The sequence below is a fragment of the Oncorhynchus masou genome, chromosome 25 (assembly GCF_036934945.1).
Source record: "Oncorhynchus masou masou isolate Uvic2021 chromosome 25, UVic_Omas_1.1, whole genome shotgun sequence".
Taxonomy (NCBI): Eukaryota; Metazoa; Chordata; class Actinopteri; order Salmoniformes; family Salmonidae; genus Oncorhynchus; species Oncorhynchus masou.
The window spans coordinates 16,029,817-16,046,839 of record NC_088236.1 but is presented as its reverse complement, the minus strand read 5'-3'; the positions used below and the strand labels follow the sequence as shown (position 1 = coordinate 16,046,839).

General features: G+C 44.4%; 1 protein-coding gene across 2 annotated transcripts; it reads right to left on the bottom strand.

Moving 5' to 3' along the window:
* Positions 1-3,538: 3,538 nt before the first annotated feature.
* Positions 3,539-10,055, bottom strand: LOC135513823 (RING finger protein 37-like). 2 transcript variants are annotated; one of them, XM_064936771.1, is made up of 7 exons: positions 9,912-10,055; positions 8,314-8,380; positions 7,078-7,179; positions 6,217-6,950; positions 5,307-6,082; positions 4,946-5,167; positions 3,539-4,290 (listed from the first exon to the last, which is right to left on the bottom strand). In XM_064936771.1, exons 2-7 carry the CDS (start codon positions 8,365-8,367, stop codon positions 4,019-4,021), a joined length of 2,160 nt encoding a protein of 719 aa, XP_064792843.1. In that variant the 5' UTR covers positions 8,368-8,380; positions 9,912-10,055; the 3' UTR covers positions 3,539-4,018. The 2 variants fall into 2 exon arrangements, with proteins under 2 accessions (XP_064792843.1, XP_064792842.1); XM_064936770.1 differs by having other exon boundaries at positions 8,314-8,377.
* Positions 10,056-17,023: the final 6,968 nt, after the last annotated feature.

Here is a 17,023-nt window from a genome sequence, read left to right as displayed (position 1 = left end):
AAATCGATTAAATAAAAACATTTCCTCATCAATCTACACACAATACCCCATAATGACAAAGCAAAAACAGTTTGTTAGAAATTAGATTTAAGGAAAAAATGTATTACACTTTTTAAGTATTCAAACCCTTTGCTATGAGACTCAAAATTGAGCTCAGGTGCATCCTGTTTCCATTGATCATCCTTGATGTTTCTACAACTTGGAGTCCATCTGTGGTAAATTCAATTGATTGGACATGATTTGGAAAGGCACACAGCTGTCGATATAAAGGTCCCACAGTTGACAGTGCATGTCAGAGCAAAAACCAAGCCATCAAATCGAAGCAATTGTCCATAGAGCTCCAAGACAGGATTGTGCCAGGGCACAGATCTAGGGAAGGGTATCAAAAAATGTTTGCTGCATTTAAGGTCCCCAAGAACACAGTGGCCTCCATCATTCTTATATTGAATTAGTTTGCAACCACCAAGACTCCTCCTAGAGCTGGCTTCCCAGCCAAACTGAGCAATTGGGGGAGTGACCCAATGGTCACTTCGACAGATCTCCAGAGTTCCTCTGTGGAGATAGGAGAACCTTCCAGAAGGACAACCATCTCTGCAGCACTCCACCAATCAGGTCTTCATGGTAGTGGCCAGACGGAAGCCACTCTTCAGTAAAAGGCACATGCCAGCCCGATTGGAGTTTGCCAAGATACTTAAAGGACTCTCAGACCATGAGAAACAAGATTCTCTGGTTGATGAAACCAAGATTTAACTCTTTGGCCTGAAGGCCAAGCGTCACATCTGGAGAAAACCTGGGACCATCCCTATGGTGAAGCATGGTGGTCACAGCATCATGCTGTGGGGAGGTTTTTCAGCAGCAGGGAGACTAGTCAGGATTGAGGGAAAGATGACGGAGCAAAGTACAGAGTGATCCTTGATGAAATCTTGCTCCAGAGTGCTCAGGACCTCAGACCGGGGCGAAGGTTCACCTTCCAACAGGACAATGACTCTATGCAAACAGCCAAGATAACGCAGGAGTGGTTTTGGGACACGTCAATGACCTTGAGTGGCCCAGCCAGAGCCCAGACTCGAACACAATTGAACATCTCTGGAGAGACCTGAAAATAGCTGTGCAGCGACGCTCCCCATCCAACCTGACAGAGCTTGAGAGGATCTGCAGAGAAAAATGTGAGAAACTCCCCAAATACAGGTGTGCCAAGCTTGTAGCATCATACCCAAGAAGACTCGAGGTTGTAATCGCTGCCAAAGGTACTTCAACAAAGTAATTAAAGAGTTTGAACAGTTATGTAAATGTGATATTTTCATAAATTTGCTAAAATTTCAAAATCTGATTTTTGCTTTGTCATTATGGGTTATTGTGTGTAGATTGAGTGGAAAAAAACTATTTAATGCATTTTAGAATAAGGCTGGAATGTAACAAACTGGAAAAAGTCAAGGGGTCTGAATACTTTCCAAATGCAGTTTATCCATTGTTTTTGTCAATTGTTCAAGCTCAGTAAATTTGGTTGAGAATCGTTGATGGACAGCAATATTCAAACATTGTCTGAGTTTTTTAAGCAGATTTAAGTCGGCACAGAGACTGGACCATTCAAGAACACTCAACACCACATGCAAAGCCATTCTGGTGTCTTTGGAATTAAAATGTGGGTAATTATGCCGTGAAAAGTTGTATTCTATAACAGGATTTTCAGAAGACTGAGGCAGGTTTTCCCTCTAACTTTTTATCTGGACTTTGCTCCTTTCATATTTATATCAATTTTTACAAACTCCCCAGTCCCTGCTGGTGACAAATATACCCATATTCATGGGTGCTAGGAGCGCTGAGGGTGCTCCCAGTATAGAAAATAAAACAAATCCACTAAATTAGATTACTCCTTCAAGTAGGGATTTATTAATCCTGTATGAGTGGACAAAAATACTCCCAAGCCACCCACCCCCATATGGCTATGACCATAAGTTGATGCTGCCACCACTCTACATTACTGGCCTGAATAACAAAGGGAAAGGAAGCCTGTTAAAAAAACACAATTCCATTCAGTTGGCAACAAGGACATTAAGTAATACTTAGTGGTGAAAAAGTATCAAGTTGTTATACTTGAGTAAAGATACCTTAATAGAAAATTGATGTGTGTGTGAATTGGACAATTGTCCTGTCTTGCTAAGCATTTGAAATACACAAGTACTTTTGGGTGTCAGGGAAAATGTACAAAAAGGACATTTTCTTTAGGTAGTCAAAAATATAAATAATAAAGTACAGATACCAAACAAAACTACTTAAGTAGTACTTTAAAATATTTTTACTTAAGTACTTTACACCACTGGTAATACTGCAAGACATTACCTGTATGGCCTAAATTAAAAACTACAGGTTTTGGTCATATTTACATTTACATTTAAGTCATTTAGCAGACGCTCTTATCCAATACAACACAGTGAAACCCTCTGTATTTAAGTATTGTGGTAGAAGCATCATGTTATGGGTATGCTTGTCATCGGCAGGGACTGGGGAGTTTGTCAGGATCGAAAGAAATGTGAAAGGAGCAAAGCCCAGGTAAAAAGTTAAACAAAAAAACCCGCCTGAGTCTTCTGAAAACCTAACCCTGGGATAGTTTTATTTTTCAGCAAGACATTAACATTTTTATACAAGACACACCAAAATGGCTTTCCATGAGGTGTTGAGTTTTTCTTACTGGTCTTAGTCTATCCTCATTTAAAGGTTTGAATATTGCATCCATCAATGATTCCCAACCAAATTTACCTACCTTGAGCAATTTTGAACAGAACAAATGGGCATATGTTGCCCTAAGAATTGTGAAGAGTTAGAAGAATAATATTCAAAATGATTCACAGCTGTAATGTCTGCCAAAGGTGTTCCCACCGAGTATTAACTCTGGGGTGTGAAGACATATGTAATCAAGACATCTTCGCTTTTAATATTAATTTATAACATGTTTTAACTTTCTCATTTTGAATATGGGGAGTAGGTTTTGTAGTTCTGTAGGAAAGAAATCTAATGTAATCCCTTTTTAGATGTAATTTTAAGGCAGCAAAATGTGAAGACTATGCAAGGGGTATGTCCACTCATGAGGCACTGTATGTATGAAGTCCCTGTCAATTGTATTTATGTCCATGTTTAAAGACTATTGCTGCAAAATATATTTCCCCTCTGGGACAATTGAGTTGAGACTTGAACTTGAGACGAGGGAAAACAAGGGGAAAGTAGGAAGAGGGGGAACAAAGGTAGGTTTGTTCTGTACTGTCCACTTCTCAATGAGACAGCAGCCTGGCCCAACACTCTTCTTTTCCCTCCTAACCATTCTTTGTGACTGAACACACTTTACTATTCCTCTCTGTACAGATCTACAATGGCAGCTGTGACGCACTGACACTACACTCTAGCCTTGGTTTAGCAAGACAAGTTGGAAAAGCAGAAACAAACACTCCCCGACCAAGAAAAGGGAAGGTTCAAGTTATGACAGTTGGGTGGGTATAAGTAGAACCCACATCACCACAGTGAATAATACAAACTAAAACACACATTTCAGAAGATGTCTGTAAACGTTTTAATGAGTTCTGTTGAGGACAGGGGTAGAGAGGCAGGGAGGGATTTTAAGTCATTGTTCATCAAGGTCCAATGGACAATAAAGAGTCCCATTGTAATCTGTGTTTCCTCCAATGTCCACCACTATTCTGCTGCTCACGTGTGCAGTGAAGAGCACAGGCAGATTGAGTGGGTGACTGCGTATCCATTGGTGGTTAAGAGCACACACATTTTCAGTGAGTTGCAGTAGGGTTGTTCAGTTCGTTTACATTTTAGTCATTTAGCCGACGCTCTTATCCAGAGGAACTTACAGAAGCAATTAGGTTTAAGTGCCTTGCTTAAGGGTACAGACAGACTTTTCACCTAGTCGACTCAGGGATTTGAACCAGCAACCTTTCAATTACTGGCCCAACACTCTTAACTGCTAGGTTACCTGCCGCCATAGCCCGTTCAGTGGTTAATGCGACACATTTTCCGTTCAGTGATGCACGTGTGTGATGTCACTGGAAGCGGCAGGGCTATGGCAGGTGGGACAGAGGATGTGATTGGGCATTGCTGTAGTGACAAGTGGGCGGGACTTCCTGTGTAGGCAGGGACGGCACAGGAAGTGACCACAGGGCAGGCGATATGCTGATGGAGAGGTCGAGTAGACTGATAAAGAGCAGGAACAGGAACCACACCTGTTCTCACCTGGGAGAGAGAGAAAGGGAAGTGGGGAGAGAAGAGGGGGAAAGAGAGAAATAGGAAAAGCTAGAGGGTGAGAAAGAGGATGAAGGAGAGAAAGAGAATGCATGTATTGAGCAGTATGTACACCTTGAATGAGTCTTCACAGTTTGTATTTTATACTCTGACCACTTAATACTCCAACAACAAACACTATTTTAAAAAGGCTCTATCAACAAACTACATTAATTACAGCAATGGGAAGGAAGTTTGTATGGCGAGTCGGAGGATGGAGTATAAAGACAGATGTTAACCTATCTCTGCAAACCTGGGGTCACTGTTGGCAATGGCAGACCCTGGCCATGACCCCACTCTCTGAGGGTGTCTCAGGGAGAGTGGGCTATGCAAAAAACACATTTCCAATTCACACATGCGTATTAACAAACACTTGTGCATGAGTGAAACAGGACAAATAATCATCCACCAAATTCTTATTGTACTGTAGGTGAACATAATAAAGACTAGAAAATAGTTGGTACAGTGTAATGAGGCTGAAAGTACTTGGACTGCCTCTGACAAAGTGTTTTTCTCCCGGATACCTAGGCAACGTCGCACTACTTGACCATCTGACTTGTTCAACCAATGACTAGTCAACTCAAGAATTTCCCCGTCATGCATTCATAATCCAAGGAAGGGTACATTTCAGCCAAATTCAAACAGAGCCGCTAGAGGCCGTTCCTACCTGTTGGGGTGTCAGCAGGTGTGTCTGTGTGTTTGTGCTGGAGCTGGGGGGTTTGGGAGGGGTAGGAGGTAAAGGAGGGTCGACCCTGCAGGGCTGAGAGAAGGGCCTGGTCTAGACTGGCAGACAAACGCTGTTCTTGGTCTAGACTGGTAGACAAACGCTGTTCATAGTCTAGACTGGCAGACAAACGCTGCTCATGGGAGCTACTGCTAGGAACTGTGGCTGGAACAAGAGGAATAACAAAAACAATCGTAAGTCACACATTCAAACACTTGATACAGCCAACCCTAAACAAAGGCCCTTTAACTAAACGCCAGAATGCAATGTTTTTGTTCTCACGCTTTTCGCATTTACCACTCACCTGAGGAGATAGTGGGGTTTGCATCTGTTCTTGGTCTTTTCAAGTCAGGAAGTAGCTCCTTGGAGTGACCAGCACTAGCAGAGGCTGCTTTGGGCCCGGTGGGCTCACCCTTTCCCTTTGAACGGATCAGAGTGGCCCAAACCTCAAGCTCTCTCTTTCTCCTTGTCCCCAAGTCTGGCCCTCCCTCCTGGGAACTCACTCTATCCACTGCCCCTTCTTTAGGGCCAACTTTACCAGCGCACCGATCCTTCCCATTCCCATTCTTCGCCCTGTTGTTAAAAGCCCCAGTCCCCCTGTACTGCGTAAGCTGGCTCCTCTGTGTAATAACACTTTCTGCCCCTTTTTGGGTAGTCTGTGTGCGAGTCCCACTGTTTCGGCTAAGTGTCCCCTGGTGGTTGGCTGACTCTACAGCAGCAGCAGTGGTGACAGCAGAGTCCCTACTCTCTCCAGTCCTCTGTGGAGGTATGAGTCTGGAGGGCTGCGGACTCTCCCCATGGCCCTGCCTCCCAACCGCTCCATCCCTGACCTCTAACCCTGTCTGGAGCAAGAAGCGGTCGATGCGGCTCTTCAGGTGGGGGTTGGGGAGGGCCTGTGACTCAGGGACGAAGGGGACACCGGTGAAGGGGTCGTTGGGGACGCGACCCCAGGTAGCCTCCCTCCTCTGGTACTCCTCCAGAGTAGAGCTGTCCACAGACACTCCACTGGGCAGCAGCATGGGCAACAACATCACTTCCTGGGTCAGCGGGTCCAGGAACTCCTCAGGTACTTGCAGGAGGCTGGGGGTCAGAGAATAGAAAAGAGGAGAAAAATACATTAATATCCTCCCACAGATGACGGTTTTGCCTTTGGCTTTGTGAAAAGAGTTGCAATTCATCTGCCTCATACAGTCATTGTTTTATACACATTGTACCTAGTTGCTGTTGTCGTCTGTGACAGTGCCGGTGGTTGATTGGCAGGTGAAGGCTGAGCTGATGCCAAGTGGCTGAGCCGTGGCACTGGTCTCAGGCTAGCGTTCTCATGAGTTATCCTCACCCTCTCCACCTCGTCCGGAGGGCAGCAGCGAGAAGGCAGCCCCCACACTGCCAGTGCCTTGAGCCCCATCGCGGAGGCACCCGCACCGTACGGCACTGTCACACGGAGCTGCTTCACAGAGCCTAGTGAGAGCGGGCCCCTGCTCCACAGCTCCTCTTGTCTACACCCCTCACGGGGTGCCGGGGGCAGGGAGGAGAAGGGAGGGCGCGGGCGGAAACAGGGATGGGAGAAACTGACGTGGGTCTCTTCTGTTAGTTCACAGCGTCCCACCAGGTGAAAAGCCCCCTGGCTGGTGTCTGTGTGGCTGTGCGTTTGGCCACGTTGGGTCCATTGCTGGCTCTTCTCCTGGCCTTGTAGACTATATTGTTGGGCCTGGAGGCTCCATTGGTGGCCTTTGAACTGGGCCTTGGCTTGGTCCCATTGCTGGCCCTTCTCTTGGCCTTGCTGGGCCTGGGTTTGGCCCTGCTCTAAGCTGTGATTGTGGGGGAGTGGGGGGTCAGAGCTGGTGCTGATCTCCAGCCTCTTGCAGGCCTGTCCTCGGTCCATGCCCCAGGGCCACAGCTCCACATCCACCCTACACACTTCCACCTGGAAGCCAAACTGCAGTGTCACCTAGAGTCAGACAAAGGGAGATTAGACAGATATACCCACCTTGACCACTTCTCCAGAAAGAGATGAAGAAGAATAGGACAGTGATGTCATAATACACATCTCTAAATATTCTACAGCGTCAGCTCACCTGAACAGGCGGCCGCAGGAAGTACTCCAGCTTAAAACCCCGCCTCCGGACTGCTGGGTCGGCCGATAGGAGGTTGGTGACGTCGTACCCATCTGCACATAGCTAGATGAGGGAGGGAGGGAAAATAATAGGGGCAGAGTGAGGAACGTGAGAGGGAAGGAATTGGAGGAGAGGGAGGTAGGGTTGAGGAAGAAGTATTTGGTATTTTATTAGGATCCCCATTAGCTGTTGCGAAAGCCGCAGCTACTCTTCCTGGGTTCCACACAAAACATTAAACATGACATGAATGCAGAACATTAATAGACAAGAATAGCTCAAGAACAGAACTACATACATTTAAAAGCAGTGAAGTGATGAGGGGGAGGAGTGAAGGAAGAGGTGACAGAAAGAGCAAATAGGAGAGGTGGAGAGAAAGGAAAGAGGGGAGAGGTAAAGAGGGTGAAAAAGTGGAAGACTTATTCCCAGAAGAAGAATAACACCAAGCGAAGTGAGTATCAGACAACCCATAATATAAAGACCGGAACATAGCAAGGTCATCTGTGATTCAACCTCGCACACAGCACCTTGCTCCTCTCCTTCTCCTCTGCCACCTCCATCCTTCAACCCTTTCCTCCTCTTCTCATTCAAGCACACATCTCTCACCCTTTCTCCTCCCCCTCTCCATAAAACCCAGAGGACAGAAAATGACCACAGTAGGTGAGAAGGACAGGGGGGTGTGACGAGACAAAGGGAAGATTGGCTTTGTGTTGTACTCTGGAGGAGGAAGAGGTAGAGTATGGAGTAGAGGAAGTGGTAGAGTATAGAAGAGAGGACGAGTATGAAGAAGAGGACGAGTATGGAGAAGAGGAAGAAGTGGTAGAGTATGGAGAAGAGGTAGAGTATGGAGAAGAGGAAGAGGATCTACAATTTTCCAATAAAAATGCTTATTTTAGATGTTAATTTTGAAGCATTTTCTCCCATTTGCTTTGACTGGGAATATAACCATTTGTTCAGATTGTTACACATTGAACCAACGTTAGTCAACAATCTATGGAGGGACATGGGGGATAATGTCAGCTCTGGTCCTTGCCAAACCTCGACTTGAAGTTCAGTGTGTACGCTTTTGGAGCCATATCCTGGGTTTGTCACCGCAGTGCAAGCATTATGGGTGATGACCGTTTTGACTTGACAACAAGGTACTGAACTTCAAGTGGCATTTTGGCTACTCCAGTCCATAAAACTCTAATTGTTTTGTACCTTGTCACACTGGATGGTGGTCTTGAAATGTGGTAGGCAGAGATTCACCACCATGGTCTCACACCTGCTGAAATAAGAAACTAAAATCAATGTTTTCAACTTCTCCACTGGACACCCTACTCATGCTGTGGAATAGTCAAGTCATTCAGACAGCCAGAGCTTCTTTGCTGTGAACTCTTATGAACCCTACCAATCACGTGTGGATGTATGACAGAGATTATTCATAATCTATTAAATTCAATAGCCTAGATCTTTAATATCCGATAACTACAATGCTTGTGCAGCATTAAAATAAAAAATACATATATACACACAGCAAATAAACTGACAATGGGAATAATATGATCAGGGTGTTGTGAATCATAAACATGACAAAGTTCTATACAGGCAATCATACAGGCCGGTGGGTATAATTTGTGGAACGTTCCAACATGAATCGGTTCCAAAAACGTCGCAAACAACAAGATTGCCAAAAAACAACGCATACAAAGTTGTTTAGCAGCAGAATAAGATACCGGGTAGGGAGTGGGCAATTTCATTAGGTTTTTCACTCACCACGTTTATTCTGAAAAATGTCTGTCCTCACTCTGGTAGCCTATGGACAAACATTAAGAATAAGCTACGAGGTGAGTTGATGCCTATTCGGCAGCTCGTTGGCTAGGTGAATTGATCATGCTACTTTGTGTGCGTTTTTGTCGGCAACCTTGTACCTTACGAAGTTTTTGTAACAGGTAACAGATTCCTATTGGAATGTTCCACAAAGTATACCCACTCCTACAGGCTTAACGAAATTGCAATAACACTTGACCTCTCTCCACTGTGAGCTGTCAGTTGACCTTGCTTTAGAACGGGTGAATTTGATTTAGTCTCACATCACAATAATAGTTAGCGTCAGGGGCTACTTCGGTAGTCTTTTGAGACATTGGGCAAGGAGTCAACAATACAGCCCAGCGTCCCCCCCAAAAACTCACGCAATTACTTGACTCAAGACAAGAAAACAATCTCATGGGAAGCAATGTGTGATGGTACCATAATGTTAGTTGACCCCGCCGTACTAACGTTACTATGGATGACTAACGACCGCGTTAACATTACATCCCAGCAATCCAAAGGATGACACACTACATTATAATAGAACACAAAGACAAATGTCATGGCTTTCAGTCGAGATATATATATATATATACGATTGTATTCAATAGACTAAAGTAGCTATCTATAGTTCAATCTAGTCATGTTCAGTTAGCCTAGCTATTCCTCCACCACACAGATTAGTTAGCATATAGCTAGCTTACGTTACACAGAGCCATAGGTAACGCGTTAGCTTTCGTACACAGTAGTTACCATGTTTTATTCCACACATAAACTGCTGACTTATGACAGTATTCTGTACCTTATTTTGGCCCTCTCATCTCTAAAGCTCGCTAGCTAGCGGTAGCTAGTACTTCATTGGTTACTTCCTAGCCGAGACCCGACGACTGGGTAATATAGCATGGCTAATTGCTTCATTGCTTGCTAACTGACGCTAGCTAGTTTTTGTTTACTGAACCCAGTCTAATTTCTTGCATAAAGTTGGCCAGTACGCTAACGGAGCTCACCGTGTTTCCTAATGTTCTTGTAGACCAGCTCACACGAACTGTCTGAAAGAAATTCAAACGATGCAATCACTGGAACTTTTCTCTGGTTGGACCACTTTACATTTAGCCAAAACACTGGCTAGCTAATGGAAGGAAAGAGAGAAGGGACATATTACGGCGTCAACTATTTTCGCGATTGCCTGTATGATGTGACCGAGATCCCCTGCTGCGTTCTCAAAAATCGTCTCTAGCACTATGATGCCGAAAGCATGTAGGCCTACAATGTAAAATCTGTTCCTTCAGCTTTTCTGCAATGAATGAACGTATTTTCCTACATTGTAAATGGTTAATAGTTTCCATGTGGCAACAGAAGATTAAATCAGAAAAGCAGTCGTGCCTTGGCAGATTTATTAAGCAGGGTGCAACTGCAGCCCGCAATTCTGGGCGTTCCTGCATGTGGGGATTCATGCATCTGCAGGAACCTCTCTTTATACTTCTATTGTACATTTTAAGCTATGACTCCAGTACGTAGGCAGGGGACAGAGCCACTCCAATACAGTAGTATCTGCTGATCGCGTCAGAAAGACAGTGAGGCAACTGGAACAGGAGTGAGAGTTCAGATCTCGGACTAATGCCACAGGGAGAAAGACAGATGTAGTTATGCCAGGATGTCATCAGGCCGCAGGCAAAGTTGGGAGAAGAGGAATATTGGGATTTCTGAGGAGGAATGGAGGGGGGAAATTAGTAAGAAGAGGTTGATTTGAATTTGAGGAAGATGGTGCTAAAAATGTAGATGCAGTGTCGAAGAAGATTGGTGTCAAGCGCAAACAGAGTGAGCCGTGCGCCAGCCTGAGTTCTGGATGTGAATGAGGGCGATTTAAATGAGGTGGAAGGTGTGGTGAAAAGCTTGGAGGCCTGAACATGGCATTGATGGACATGATAAAGAAGATTCTGATCCAGTAGGAGTGACATTTTTGGGGAAAGTGGATCCTAGCCTTTTGGCGGATCCATTTGTGGTTTCAGGGTGGGTGGAAAAGGAGTTGGGTGCAGTTGAATCAGTAAATAGGTAACCTGCAGTGGACTTGTAATATTCGTTTGTGTTTCTTCTGATCAGAGGTAGCGGGCGCTCCATGTCACGCAACTTGGGTCAAGATCTGTTTCTTGCACCATTGAAAGGAATGATTTCTGTGGTAGCGTTAAGTGTGGAGGGGGAGCAATTGAAGTTGAAGATTCCTGGTGTTTGTGACGCCTGCTGTTTGGTGCGACACAGACGCAGCGGTGAGAGTGGTGAAACAGAGGAGTCACTGTCAGTCCTTTTGAGTCAGAGTCTTTACAAGACAAGGTCCTGTTAGGATATAACAGTTATCCCGTTAAAGCTTTTATGGCGAACGGACTGAGCTGTTTCAGGTGCAACATTTATCGTCATGTCGCACCAGTGTGTAGGAGGGAGATTCCAAGATGTGTGCAGAAGGGAGATTCCAAGATGTGTGCAGAAGGGAGATTCCAAGATGTGTGCAGAAGGGAGATTCCAAGATGTGTGCAGAAGGGCATAGAATGGAGAATTGTGTAGTTATCTGGATACATGTGTGTGTCAACTGTAGAGATGCACATGTTGTTGGGGATCGGAAGTGTCCAGTGAGAGAGAGGCAGGTTGAGGTGGCTAGAGTCAGAGTAGTGCAGAAGGTAAGGCCTCCTGAGTGGCACAGTGGTCTAAGGCACTGCATTGCAGTGTTGCGGTGTTGCTACACCCTGGGGTTCGATCCCAGACGTGACCGGGAGTCCATTAGGGCGGCGCACAATCGGCCCAGCGTCATCCAGGTTAGGGGAGGGTTTCACTGAGGGTGCTTTACTTCGCTGATCGCGCTCTAGAGGCACTTTGTGGCTGGCCTGGAGCCTGCAAGCTGACGCCGTCGTCAGTTGAACGGTGTTTTCTCCGACACATTGGTGCAGCTAGCTTCCGAGTTAAGCGAGCGGGTGTTACGAAGCAGCTCGACGCATGACTCGACCTTTGCCTCTCCCGTACATGTTGGGGAACTGCAGCGATGAGACAAGATCGCAATTGGATATCACAAAATTGGGGAGAAAACAGGGGTAAAGAGAAGAAAAAAAGATTTGTGCAGAAGGTGTCATATGCTGAGGCAGTGAAGAAAGTAGAGGAGGAGGATGGGTCAAGGGTGAGGGATTCTGAGAGGATCCGTGTGAATAGTACATCTGTGCTTGCAACAGAAGGATAAGCCAATGAGTGATATACAGTGCATTCGGAAAGTATTCAGACCTCTTGACTTTTACACATTTTGTTACGTTACAGGCTTAAAATTAAATAAAAACAAATCCTCATCAATCTTACACACAAGACCCCGGGATGACAAAGTGTAACAGGTTTTTAGACATTTTTGCAAATGTATTAAAAATGTACATGGGTATTCAGACCCTTTGCTATGAGACTCAAAATTGAACTCGGGTGCATCCTGTTTCCATTGATCATCCTTGAGATGTTTTTACAACTTGATTGCCCCTTACACTTCACTGTTGTGATACCTGTGGTAAATTCAATTAATTGGACACGATTTGTTAAGGCACACACCTGTCTATATAAGTTCCCACAGTTGACAGTGTATGTCAGAGCAAAAACCAAGCCATGAGGTCTGTAGGATCTCCGAGACAGGATTGTGTTGAGACACAGATCTAGGGAAGGTTGAAGGTCCCCCCAAAACCGTCATTCTAAAATGGAAGAAGTTTGGAATCACCAAGACTCTTCCTAGAGCTGGCTGCCTAGCCAAACTGAGAAATCGGGGGAGAAGGACCTTGGTCAGAGAGGTGACCAAGAACCCGATGGTCACTCTGACAGAGCTCCAGAGTTCCTCTGTGGAGATGGAAGAACCTTCCAGAAGGACAACCATCTCTGCAGGACTCCACCAATCAGGCCTTTATGGTAGAGTGGCCAGATGAATGCCCCTCCTCAGTAAGGCACATGACAGCCCACTTGGAGTTGGCCAAAAGGCACCTAAAGGACTCTCAGACCATGAGAAACAAGATTCTCTGGTCTGATGAAACCAAGATTGAACTCTTTGGCCTGAATGCCAAACGTAACATCTGAAGGAAACCTGGCACCATCCCTAGGATGACGCATGGTGGTTGAAGCATCATGCTGTGGGGATATTTTTCAGAGGCATGGATTGGGAGACTAGTCAGGATCAAAGGAAAGATGAACGGAGCAAAGTACAGAGGGAGGAGGAGGAAACCTCAGACTTGGGCAAAGGTTCACCTTCCAACAGGACAACAACTCTAAGCACACAGCCAAGACAATGCAGAAGTGGCTTCAGGACAAGCCTCAGAATGTACTTTTTTAACATGTATTTTAGAGGCTAAATCAGCTTTAATATTGCAGATAGATTGTAGCTCCCATCAATGTAATTGTCTGGAGCACTTCCAATCCCCCATATATTTTTTTGCTAATATATATACTATACAGTACCAGTCAAAGGTTTCTACACACCTACTAATTCAAGTTCTTTAGTTTTACTGTTTTCTACATTGTAGAATAATAGTGAAGACATAAAAACTATGAAATAACATGTATGAAATCATGAAGTAACCAAAAAGGTGTTAAACAATTATTGTTTCCAGTACTTGCCTTATATTATCTCTCATGTATCGTCCATGTAAAAAACCTGTCTGATTAGAATGAATAATGTCCGACAATACCTTTTTAATTCTATGAGCTATACATTTTGCTTGAAGTTTTGCATCACAAAACTGAAGTTTAAGGGGCCTCCAATATTTTAAATGGACTGGATCTTTATATTTCCCACTTGTATCCTGTTTCAGGAAAAATGAAATCAGACCTTCTTGTTGAGTGTCTGACAATCTACCATTTACATTCGAGTTGTTAAAACATGCCAGTAATGGTCCTCTGAGTATATCAAAAAAGGTTTTGTATACTTCCACTGGTATGCCATCCAGCCCTGGAGTTTTGTATACTTCCACTGGTATGCCATCCAGCCCTGGAGTTTTGTATACTTCCACTGGTATGCCATCCAGCCCTGGAGTTTTGTATACTTCCACTGGTATGCCATCCAGCCCTGGAGTTTTGTATACTTCCACTGGTATGCCATCCAGCCCTGGAGTTTTGTATACTTCCACTGGTATGCCATCCAGCCCTGGAGTTGTGTATACTTCCACTGGTATGCCATCCAGCCCTGGAGTTGTGTATACTTCCACTGGTATGCCATCCAGCCCTGGAGTTGTGTATACTTCCACTGGTATGCCATCCAGCCCTGGAGTTGTGTATACTTCCACTGGTATGCCATCCAGCCCTGGAGTTGTGTATACTTCCACTGGTATGCCATCCAGCCCTGGAGTTTTGTATACTTCCACTGGTATGCCATCCAGCCCTGGAGTTTTGTATACTTCCACTGGTATGCCATCCAGCCCTGGAGTTTTGTATACTTCCACTGGTATGCCATCCAGCCCTGGAGTTTTCCCATCCTTAAAGGCTTTAATTGCATCAAGAAGTTCCTCCTCTGTAATTTGGCCTTCACATGAGTCTTTCTGTACGTCTGTTCATTTAACATTATTCATAGAAACAAATCCATACAATTAACTTCGGTTAGAGGAGATGGAGGAGACTGAAACAAAAACATATGCTTAAAGTACTTTGCTTCCTCTTTCAACATTTGTTCAATCATGGGTAACTCCTTCATTTGTAACAAGTTTCAGTAAATTATTTTTGGTAGCATTTCTATGTTGAAGATTAAAATATAATTTGGTGCATTTGTCTCCATATTCTATCCAGTTTGCTTTATTTTTTATAATATATTACACTTGAGTTTCTTAAATAAGTTACTCCATTTCTTTTTGTTTTTCCTCTAATTTATTCTGAGCCTCTGAATGTCTTTGAGTGGTCCAGCCAGAGCCCGGACTTGAACTCGATCGAACATCTCTGGAGAGACCTGAAAATAGCTGTGGAGCTCCATCCAACCTGAAAGAGCTTGTAGTGTCATACCCAAGAAGACGAGGCTGTTATCGCCGCCAAAGATGCTTCAGAATGTACCAAGTAAAGGGTCTGAATTCTTCTGGAAATATTACATCGTTTTTTTATTTTTCATACATTTGCAAAAAATTCTAATAACCTGTTTTTGCTTATTTTATTATGGGGTATTGTGTGTAGATTGATGAGGGGAAAAAACTGTTTATTCAATTTTAGAATAAGGCTGTAACGTAACAAAATGTGGAAAAAGTCAAGGGGTCTGAATACCTTCCGAATGCACTATATGCTTCAGTAAGGTTGGCTTCTTAGCATCAGTGGTGGAAAAAGTACCCAACTCAAGTAAAAGTCACCCAGTAAAATACTACTTGAGTAAAAGTCTAAAAGTATTTGGTTCTAAATATACTTCACTATCAAAAGTAAATGTAATTGCTAAAATATATAAATCATTTCAAATTCCTTATATTAAGCAAAGCAGACTGGACACCATTTTCTTATTATTTTTTTACGGACAGCCAGGGGCAGAAGCCAACACTCAGACATCATTTACAGAGAGCCAGGGGCAGAAGCCAACACTCAGACATCATTTACAGAGAGCCAGGGGCAGAAGCCAACACTCAGACATCATTTACAGAGAGCCAGGGGCAGAAGCCAACACTCAGACCTCATTTACAGAGAGCCAGGGGCAGAAGCCAACACTCAGACATCATTTACAGAGAGCCAGGGGCAGAAGCCAACACCCAGACATCATTTACAGAGAGCCAGGGGCAGAAGCCAACACTCAGACATCATTTACAGAGAGCCAGGGCCAACACTCAGACATCATTTACAGAGAGCCAACACCCAGACATCATTTACAGAGAGCCAGGGGCAGAAGCCAACACTCAGACCTCATTTACAGAGAGCCAAGGGCAGAAGCCAACACTCAGACATCATTTACAGAGAGCCAGGGGCAGAAGCCAACACTCAGACATCATTTACAGAGAGCCAGGGGCATAAGCCAACACTCAGACCTCATTTACAGAGAGCCAGGGGCAGAAGCCAACACTCAGACCTCATTTACAGAGAGCCAAGGGCAGAAGCCAACACTCAGACATCATTTACAGATAGCCAGTGGCAGAAGCCAACACTCAGACCTCATTTACAGAGAGCCAGTGGCAGAAGCCAACACTCAGACATCATTTACAGATAGCCAGTGGCAGAAGCTAACACTCAGACATCATTTACAGAGAGCCAGGGGCAGAAGCCAACACTCAGACATTATTTACAGATAGCCAGGGGCAGAAGCCAACACTCAGACGTAATTTACTAAAGATGCATGTGTTTAATGAGCCTGCCAGATCAGAGGCAAAAGGGATGACCATGTGTTGTCTTGATAAGTGCATGAATTGGACAATTTTCCTGTCCTGCTAAGCATTCAAAACTAGTACTTTTGGTTGCTAGGTAAAATGTGTGGCGTATGGATCCCTACTACTCACAGGGATCCGCTTAGGCTCCCTCACACTTCGCACAACATCCTCTACTTTTCTCACTGCCTCAGCATACTGAGTATACAAAACATTAGGAACACGTGCTCGTTCCATGACAGTCTGACCAAGTTAAAGCTATGATCCTTTATTGATGTCACTTGTTAAATCCACTTCAATCAGTGTAGATGAAAGGGAGAACACAGGTTGAAGAAGGATTTTTACACATTGAAACAATTAAGACAGGGATTGTGTATGTGTGCCATTCAGAGGGTGAATGGGAAAGACAAAAAATGTGTCTTTGAACGGGGTATGGTAGTAGGTGCCAGGCGCACTGGTTTGTCATGAACTGCAACACTGCTGAGTTTTTCCACACTCAACAGTTTTCTGTGTATCAAGAATGGCCCACCACCCAAAGGACATCCAGCCAACTTGACAACTGTGGGAAGCATTGGAGTCAACATGGGACAGCAACCCTATGCAATGCTTTTGACACTTTGTAGAGTCCATGCTCTGATGAATTGAGGCTGTTCTGTAGGTGTTCCTAATGTTTTGTACACTGTGTACAGCTGATGTGTATTTGTAGTTCCTAGGAAGACTAAAACATAGCAACAACAGCACTTCATTGCACTTATCTTCTCTCTGAGTATAAGCTCTTTGATTGTGCATTGATGAGTGAG

What these genes read in the sequence shown, in the direction of transcription:
- LOC135513823 (XM_064936771.1), bottom strand. Translation starts at nt 8,367, where the DNA reads ATGGTGGTGAATCTCTGCCTACCACATTTCAAGACCACCATCCAGTGT. An exon ending in CAGACGACAACAGCAACTAG is followed by an intron (nt 6,083 to 6,216) that starts GTACAATGTGTA and finishes TCTGACCCCCAG; the next exon opens with CCTCCTGCAAGTACCTGAGG. An exon ending in AAACCCCACTATCTCCTCAG is followed by an intron (nt 5,168 to 5,306) that starts GTGAGTGGTAAA and finishes CTCTTGTTCCAG; the next exon opens with CCACAGTTCCTAGCAGTAGC.